Source organism: Vigna unguiculata, chromosome 7 (genome assembly GCF_004118075.2).
Source record: "Vigna unguiculata cultivar IT97K-499-35 chromosome 7, ASM411807v1, whole genome shotgun sequence".
Taxonomy (NCBI): Eukaryota; Viridiplantae; Streptophyta; class Magnoliopsida; order Fabales; family Fabaceae; genus Vigna; species Vigna unguiculata.
In genome coordinates this window covers 23,642,520-23,652,047 of record NC_040285.1, presented here as the reverse complement: position 1 = coordinate 23,652,047, position 9,528 = coordinate 23,642,520, and the positions used below count along the sequence as shown (strand labels likewise).

The 9,528-nt window shown below is 31.3% G+C and overlaps 1 protein-coding gene across 1 annotated transcript; it reads right to left on the bottom strand.

The window, feature by feature from the left end:
- Positions 1–3,638: 3,638 nt before the first annotated feature.
- LOC114191318 (protein MAIN-LIKE 1-like) lies at positions 3,639–5,166 on the bottom strand. The gene is made up of 4 exons (XM_028080488.1): positions 4,879–5,166; positions 4,445–4,811; positions 4,155–4,342; positions 3,639–4,067 (listed from the first exon to the last, which is right to left on the bottom strand). Exons 1-4 carry the CDS (start codon positions 5,164–5,166, stop codon positions 3,639–3,641), a joined length of 1,272 nt encoding a protein of 423 aa, XP_027936289.1.
- Between the last annotated feature and the right edge of the window lie 4,362 nt (positions 5,167–9,528).

The following is a 9,528-nucleotide window of genomic DNA, read 5'->3' as shown; positions in this document are numbered from 1 at the left end:
ACTACCCGCGGGTAGCGTATAATGACTATTTTAATATCCGCTTATAAACGAGTCGGGTACGGGTATCATACTATCCGTACCGCGGATACCTGTTACTCGCAAAAGATTAAAATTAAAATTTAATTTATATTTTATTAAGTTAAATTTAATTAAAATTAACAGTATATTTTATTATGTCAAATTTAATTATAACTAAAATTTAATTTAATTTTTATAATTTTATATTAAAAATTTATAAAATGTATATTTTTTTAAATATTTGAGGGTATCGGGTATCCACAGGTACCCGCAGGTTTTAAAAATATCCGCAGGTATTTTTTAAGCGGATACCTAACGGGTAAAAGGGCAGGTAGTGGACGGATTTTTTTTGCGGGTCGGGTTGTGGGTAGGCACTATCTGTGCCCGACCTAACCCGTTGCCTTCCCTAATATTGACTAGGTATGGGTATGAGAAATTCTCGACTTTTTCAATTGAGTATGAGGATGAATTTGAGAATGTATATATCTGCACTGTCCCCGTCTCTGCCATATATCTGTTTTCGTTTAAATTATTAAAATATTCATAGTCAATTAAGAGAATGTATATATCCACACTTTCTATTTTTATTTCTTCTAATTGTTTGGTTTGCCATAAAATTTATTTGCATCTCGAATATACTTTACATCTTATCATAACATTTATGATATTATGTTATGTTCAACACTCTCAATTTGAGTGTTGAATAGCATGAACCTTTAATTTACTAGCTAATATAAAAAAATTATCTTCTTTGCTCTATTATTATTAATTTTTGTTTCATTTGAATATCTATTTTGTTTCGCTAAAACAATTTTCGTTATTTCTCAACCATTGATTATGTTGATATTTGAAAAGTTTTCTTAGATCTCTAAAGTATTTTTAATTTTATCATATCCTTAATTATATATTTGTTATCCTTTATACGATTTCATTCATGGTCTCTCAAATTGTTTATAAGACACACATTTGATAATTTTTTAATATTTTTATTTATTGTTTATTTTTATAATGTAAAATACTATTTTGATATATTTATATAATTATTTTTTATTTTTTAACTCATTATCATACTGAAATTTTGTCATTATAATTGTATAAATAAAATTTATTTACTATAATATAAAATTTTAATGTAATTTCCATTTTTGTTATCACCATCCAATATATATTAAAGTTCAAAAGATACAATATCTATATTAAAATTTTATATTTTATTATTAACGGATAATCCTGCTCGACCCGTCATGGGTGAATTGTTTATAAGACACACATTTTATAATTTTTTAATATTTTTATTTGTTTTTTATTTTTATAATGTAAAATACTATTTTGATATATTTATATAATTATTTTTTATTTTTTAACTCATTATCATACTGAAATTTTGTCACTATAATTGTATAAATAAAATTTATTTACTATATTATAAAATTTTAATGTAATTTCCATATTTTTATCACCATCCAATATATATTAAAGTTCAAAAGATACAATATCTATATTAAAATTTTATATTTTATTATTAATGGGTAACCCGGCTTGACCCGTCACGGGTTGGCCACTTAGTGAGCAGATCCAACCCGACTCACTTATTAGCGAGCAAAAAAAATTCTAACCCGGTCCGGTCCACTACGGGTTTGTGGGTTAAACAGGTTGGCTCACTAGTTCACTTAATTAAAAAAATACAATTTTTTTTATTTTGTTTCAGTTAAAACTAAATTATATGTTTGCAAATTTATTATATGTTTTAGTTTTCATGAAATTTTAATTGGTTTTCTAATTTGAAATGTATACAATTATAATATAATTTTTTTAAAATATTTGATATTAAAGAAACAATCATTCTCTTGATATTGAATATTTAATAATATTATGTTTCCTTTGCCGTAATTTTTTATTATTTTATGAAACTTAATTAATTAAAATTGAAATAATAAGAAAGCGGATATGGATACGAGTATATACTCGTTACTCGTTATGAAACGAAATTTGTATTCCGTTTCTCATAAATTTTGATTTTCCCATTCATTACAAAATTACACCCCACCCCATTACTTTTAAACCTTACTCTGTGGTAAATATAATATATATATATATATATATATATATATATATATATATATATATATATATATATATACATGACTCATGTTCGTAGCTGGTTGTGGGGATGGTGTAAGTCACCTTTCTTAATTTAATAGAGTTTCTTACAATGACATTTGTTTTTGGTGTTTTAATTCAATGAAGGCATAAGTCTAATGCGTTTCTTAGATGATAAATGAGAGTTGATAAGGATTTTCTTTTTCTGTGGGAAAGAGGAATCCGTTTCACAATTTTATGAAACGGAAAGTGTATGCCGTTTCCGATAAATTTTGATTTTTTTGCTTACACCCCATTCATAAAAAAATTACACCCTCAAAATTTTGCATCATAATCTCTTCAAAATTACACCCACACCCATTTCTTTCTTCTTGATTCCATTTCGAGTTCCAACAACAATGTTTAAAGAAAAGAAGTCGTGAATAAGATTGGTGGCATGCATGTACGTGTTGTCCTCGTCTTAGAAATAGAATTGAATCAGTTATTTCGTTCAAATTCCCGCTCCTTATTTGCATGGTTGTTTTATCCGACAGAAGAAACACTGAAACATCAAATAGAAACCAATTTTTTTTTCCAAACGGATTACATAATCCGTTTCTTAAAGATGTGAAACGGAATTTGTAACCCGTTTCACCAAGTTGCCTCTCCTTTTTTGTCAAACGGGTTTTGGGATCCGTTTCATATGTTTGTGAAACGGAATAGGTATTCTGTTTCATACTTGGATTTTGTGTGTTGGTATTGAATGTTGATACGTGTATATTGTGTTATTGGTGAATTTTTAATGTGAGTGAATGTATACTGTGTGATTGGTGAATTTTCTAACCTAAATCATGCAATCAGTTATTAATATCAGCATGCAATTAGTTTTCAATTTTTGATACGTGTTGCATTCTTTATGCATTCTTTTTTTAATTGCATTATTTTTTAATATTCTTATGTATTATGTGGTTACCCTCGATGGGTTATTTACGTATTAAAATATTTTTTTTATTATAGTTCATTATGGAAGATCATCATTTTAGTTATTTGAGTTTCTTGGATTCTCAAGCGGATTCTCAACTAAATTGTAGTCTCATGTCACAATTTTCTGATTTTGTTCATGATATTTGCGAACAAGTTTATATATCTCATTTTACAACCGATGATATTTTCTCAACACGTGAAGATTTAATTAAATGGGTTAGAGGGGTTGCTTATAATCTTGGATTTGTTGTTATTATTCTAAGATCGGATAAATATAATGGACAACCAGGAAGAAAGACCTATGTATTATTAGGTTGTGAAAGAGGTGGAAAATATAGAAAATATAAGTGTGATGCAGAACCGAGTTTATCTGGGACAAGAAAATGTGATTGTCCCTTTAGATTGAGAGGGAGACCCATCTCTCAAGGGGAGGGATGGGTGTTGAACGTAAAATGTGGTTACCATAATCACGATGTCTCTTCTACTCTAGTTGGTCACCCCTATGCGGGTAGGTTGAAGTCTACTGAACAGTCGTTGCTTGTTGATATGACTAAAAGTCAAGTAAAACCTGCAAATATGCTCGTTGCTTGGACCACTTGATGTACAACAAATTGCTCGTGCTTTTTCCACCGATCATCAATAGTCTCAAAGTCTATCATGGGAACCGAACTAGGCGGTCGTGGAATAGGCTGAATGAAGCCAAATTGTCGCAACACACGCTCCGACAAATGACGGTGTACGAGGGTACCAACCCTCAGGAAGCCAGAAAACATGTCATGTGTTACAAGTTGTCGAGAAGCTCTATGTGCTACATATGGGTTCCAAATCATCCCATCATATGTCAAGCCATCCAACTGGACTCTAACATCAGCTATAGCGGAAATGGCGCGTCCAGTGACATAACGTAGAGCACGGGGTTCGGTCTCCACATATGTATCTCGTACTTGCTTCCTTCCCAATGTAGGGAAGTGCTCGTATATCCAAGCCTGTATTAAATAACATTTCATTTAACCATTGTCATATAAAACTAAAAACAAGTAAAATAAAGAATAAAATATTATATAAATGGGTACCTGTAGAAGAGGTAGATATCCAGCTAATTGCCTTGTATTTGCAAAGCTGGCATCTCCTAGCTGGTCATATAAGTGGACAAGAGCAACAACTCCCCAAGCATATCTACGACATGTGGGGAGATCTCTAAATAGCTCGAGATAATGTGTATGAACATAGGTGGCGCTTTTGTTAGAAAATATCGTGCACCCTACAAGGTGCAAAAGATATACACGTGCAACAAACTCCTATAGCTCATTTTCACAACAACTGTCATACAACTCTCTCAGCCAACTAAGTCGGAGCTGTGCACCCCGACTTTGATTCAGCTCCACACAAGCCATGGCCCGATCAACACCAAGAAGTGTCGTCAAAATCTCAACTGAATCTTCATATTCCAGATTTTCAGTCGAGCAAAAGTTTCCACTGATGGGAAGATGGAGAAGTGACCATACGTCATCTAAATTGATCGTCATCTCCCCAATGGGTAGATGAAAAGTATTAGTCTCGGGATGCCATCTCTCCACGAAACCCAATACTAACCCAAGATCGATATATTCATATAAAATATCGCACAGAGGCGATAATCCAGAAGCTAACACAAAAGGTGCAACAGAAGGGTGAGGACGTCCTAATTTCTTCACTTTTTTAATATGGGAGACCACTTTCACAACTAGATCCTAACAAAAGAAAAAAAAAATACTTAATAACAACAAAATTAAACATATATAAAAACTTCTTACTGACCTGACCATCCCATATCATGCGTGCAACATGATCCTCGTACCGGGTCAATAAAGATGTATCATATGGACCACCAGGAAATCCTCCACCATCGTTATAAATCCCCTGCTCGTCCTCCTGAGGAACGTCGGAAACCTCATTCTCAACAATATCATCCTCAACAACATTAGCCTCATGCTGACCCCTTCTACGAGCCGAAGTTGTCGGTCTCTTCCGTGCACCACCCTGTGTGGAACTCTCGGGTGCATCATTTGAACCACGTCTAGATAAATTTCCTCGTGTCCTAACCATATCTATAATAAAATAAAATACAAATTAATAAATAAAAAATACTCGCCCTCATCTTTCCTTTTTTTTTTCCTCGTAAAAACAATAACTCTAACTGTAGGTTCAATTTCACAAATTGAAGACGGATCACAATCAAATTAATTACATGAAACGAATTTAAATAAAAAACATTAAACGCATTCAAGAAGTAAATCAGATGCTAAAACGGATTTCACACTACGTTTAACTGGAAAACCAAAAAACACAGCCAAAACGGATTCCACGTTCCGTTTCAGCAGTGTGGGAAACGACTTCCACAATCTGTTTCACCTAAAATAAAAAAAAAAGGGAAACGGATTCCACAATTCGTTTCCTTAAAAAAAAAACACACAAAACGGAATTTGTATTCCGTTTCAGGTTTCTGGGAAACGGATTCCACATTCCGTTTCCTTAAAAAAAACGCTGGAAAACCCTTCCTCTCAAATATCCAAACCAGTATCTTCTAATCTACTACTAAAAATAAATAAATCAATTAAAATATAAATACACACATGCACTGCACTGTACTAATATTAAAAAACCAGTACTTAACTGTCAAAATGGAGAAGCGGCGCGAAAGGATGAAAGGCGGTTGCCGACGCTGGGGAGAAGAATGGTGTGTGGAAGAGAAAAGGATGTTGCGGAGAACAACGGTGTGGAGGAGAAAAGGATGTCGTGGGGAGAACAACTGTTGTGTGGGAGAAGAGGGAGAAGGAGGATGAAGAGTGTGTGGAGGTGTGGAGGCTGTGTGCACGATAAAAGAACGTAGGTCAAAGATTCCAAGGGTGCAGGGGTGCAGGGAATCTGCTTTATTGGGGTGCGTTTTGGGTGCAGGGGTTTTGGGGGGTGCAGTGCGGTGAGGGGTGCAGGGGTATTGGAGTGCAGTGCGGTGAAAAAGATAAAAAAGATAATAACTGATTTTTTTATCATGGACAAACATGGAAATAAAGTAGGTTTTGGGGGTACAAGAGAGATTATTGGAGGTGCAGGAAAAAGCCCCCGGAAAGAAATCTATACTCAATGAATAGTGTTGGGGGCAAGCCCAATGTGCCACAACAAGCCAGGCCCTGTTGGACCTTTAATGTGAAAAGAAAACATCCAGAGTGTTTTTATTTATTTATTTTTATAGACAAACTCGATTTGAATCCTGACAGTGTTAAATTCCACACTCATTATAGTTATAAGAAAATACAAAGAGAGACAATTAATTCACACTAACTAAAAAACAGTAAATATCATATTTCTTTTTATTGACATCGAGTAAAAAAAGTAGTTTAAAACGTCACATTAGAACTTAATGTCACGAATAAAAAAATATTAGAATATATTCATTATGATGTTAAACATATTTTAGATATAGGGTATCATTAAACAAAGATAGAATAATATGTTATTCAGTAGTTTCATTAAAGTTCTATTTATTTTCTGAAAAAATAATTTATTGATTTCACTGATGACTATATAGCTACAATCTTAATTTTTAGGTTTAATTAAATTTTAATAAAATAATTTTAAATATTTTAACATAGTTACTGATTATTCAAAAAAATTATATATTTTAATTAACTTTAATTTTTTTACTAAATGAGTGACGTTAGAAATGATATCAGATTCCGACATGCACAAGTAATATTACTTGCCACTCGTCTGATACTAAATAAGTAATATGTCCCATTACCTATTTAAAAAATACATGTATATTTATGGTGTTGAATTTGGGTTAATAAACATAATGTTTTGCTTAATTGGTAACTAAGAAAAATTACTTAGTTTGTAGGATGGTTTTGAAAGTTTTTAGATATTTTATTTATCTTACTAGTTAATAATATTTGTATATAAGCTATAAAGAGTTTGGGGCATTCCAAATGCTCTGTTAAATATATTTTACTTTATTGATAAAAAAAACATGTATATTTTAGAAAATTTATTTTATAAATTTTCAAATGAAATTTAAATAAAATTACAAAAAAAATATATAAATTTAAATGACAAATAAACAAAAGTTAAAACCTAAGTCCCAATTGATATTACTTAAAACATACCCAAAATAGAAGTAATTTAAAAAACAATTCTAATAAAATCACACTCTAAACCGTTTTCCTACTTAATATATTTACTTTGACTTACTGAAACAAATAAAGTACAAATAAAAGTTATAAAGAATTAAAGTAGTGATACTATTAGAAGAATTATGATGGAATAGTAAGAGAATACTTCTAACATTATCATTATTACTTTTTCTAATACTATATTAGTTTCGTTTTACCCACTTTCAATTTTGAAGAGCTTGAAAATTTAAAATCAATTCATTAATTATAACAATTAATTTTAACGGATATAAATATAAAAGTTGAAGTGTAAATTTATTTACTTTTTATCTGTAATAAAAATTTTGACATATATCGATGTTTCCAAAGTGTTTGGATATAATTTACTATGATGTGAACTAATAAATCCACTAGTAGTATTGAATGAAAAATCATAAGAAATTATTCATAAAATAATTGATAAAAATATCTTAGCAATCATATGTGAGATTGGATATTTTAATCTGTTAGTCTTTCAATAAACAAAGATGTCAAATTCTCCATCTGGATTAGTTAGTCTCAGTTCCTCTAAATAAGAATCAAATTATAACTTATAATTTGATGGTTTACTTTTCTATGCAATCTAATTTTTTCAAAATCTTCCTCCAAACATCTTTTCTTCCAACAACATTCTCACCTACATTTATGGTTGAATTTTGACATGAAAAAAATTGACTTCTTACCTTTCATGTCCATTTTGTACTCTCTAACCGAGTCCTAAAAAATAATCTTCACCTTTTCAATTCCACAATCAAATTACTTTGTGGATCCCTTGGTAAAATTCTTTAGTAATGCCTAATATTAATTACAAAATGGATATGTGCATCGATAAATTTTGTCAGTAAAATAGGCATCAAAGTCCAGTTTTAACTTTGATCATGTGGTGATAAAATTCATCGATAAATTTGTTGGTAATTGAAATTTGGTAAATTTGTCAGTAATTGTATTTTTTAAAATTCGTTAGTAGTTTTGTTGGTAAAATGAGTGATGATTTTTCCATCAGATGAAATATTTGTTATAAATTAAATGGACACGAGTGAGAAGAAGAAAAGAAAAAGGGAGGAGAAAAAGGAAGAGGACGAGAAAGAAGAAGAAAAAGAGGAGGTGGTGGTGACAACGACGATATCACCAATGACAACAACGATGGATAAGGAGAAAGAAGAGGAAGAGGAAAAGGAGGAGGTTGAGGAGGAGAATGAACAAAAGAAGGATGACGAAAAGGAGGAGGAATCAAAGGGAAACGACAATAGCAACAACGAGGAGAAGGAAGAGGATGCAGAAGAAGAAAAGGAAAAAGAAGAAGAGAAGATGAGGAAGAAGACCAAATCACGATACTCACTGACGAATTTTATCAACAAATTTCAACATATTGTCTTAGTTTATGCCATGGGTGTTAATTATATCAATTATAGTGGGATCTAACTTATTTGAAAAATAACAAACACACTCAAAGTCTAGAGATGCATATTAAAAGTACACACAAAAATCATATTAAACTAAACCACAAGTAGTAGAGATAAAAAAAATACACCAATTACCAACATCAAATAGTTGTGAAAGCATACTGCTTGTGAATCCAAAATATTTGACCATAGTTGTGTGTCAAATTTTGGGTTGGATCATATAGATCAACATCAACCTCAAACAAATAAAAAATAAAAGTTATTTATGAGTAGATAAAAATCTCAATGTGCGCGACTCTTGTTCCCACTTGTAAGTTCAACCACCACTTACCCACCTACTTGCTTAATGTGTGTCACAAAAATGGTAAGAATAAAAGTCACATAAAATATGTAATCAACCTTAACTCCCCTGCCCTTAGAAAGAATAACAACAAGTGGCTAACTCATATAAGGAGAATAATCAAGAGTGTCGAAAGGAGGGTTAAGAGTGCAAATGTAATGGTAGCAAGAGAGTGTGAAAGAAAGCATAATTTACCATTGATGATAAAGACGTCATGATAATACTTAATGAATATGAATACATATCCAAATACTTGATGTGGAAGAAAATGAATGAGATTAGAGGAAGAAATCTAATCTAACCTAAGAAAAAAACATAAAATAAAATAGTATACAAAAATTTAATTGTTTTTTAACGGATGATGAATACTTGCGACTACGAATAGAATGATATCAGCCACAACCCTGTTAAAGACAGGATGCTAATTTATCTCTTACTCTTTACCTGTGAATATCCATTTAAAAGTATCTACTTTGTACCCATAGCAAATTTTATTTACGATTATCCCAAGTATGAA

Bases quoted from the DNA above. Each gene is read 5' to 3' on its own strand.
- LOC114191318 (XM_028080488.1), bottom strand. From the start codon at position 5,166: ATGGTTAGGACACGAGGAAATTTATCTAGACGTGGTTCAAATGATGCA. The intron at 4,812-4,878 runs GTCAGTAAGAAG...TTCTTTTGTTAG, and splicing joins GCATGATATGGGATGGTCAG to GATCTAGTTGTGAAAGTGGT. The intron at 4,343-4,444 runs GTGCACAGCTCC...TGCACCTTGTAG, and splicing joins GGAGCTGAATCAAAGTCGGG to GGTGCACGATATTTTCTAAC.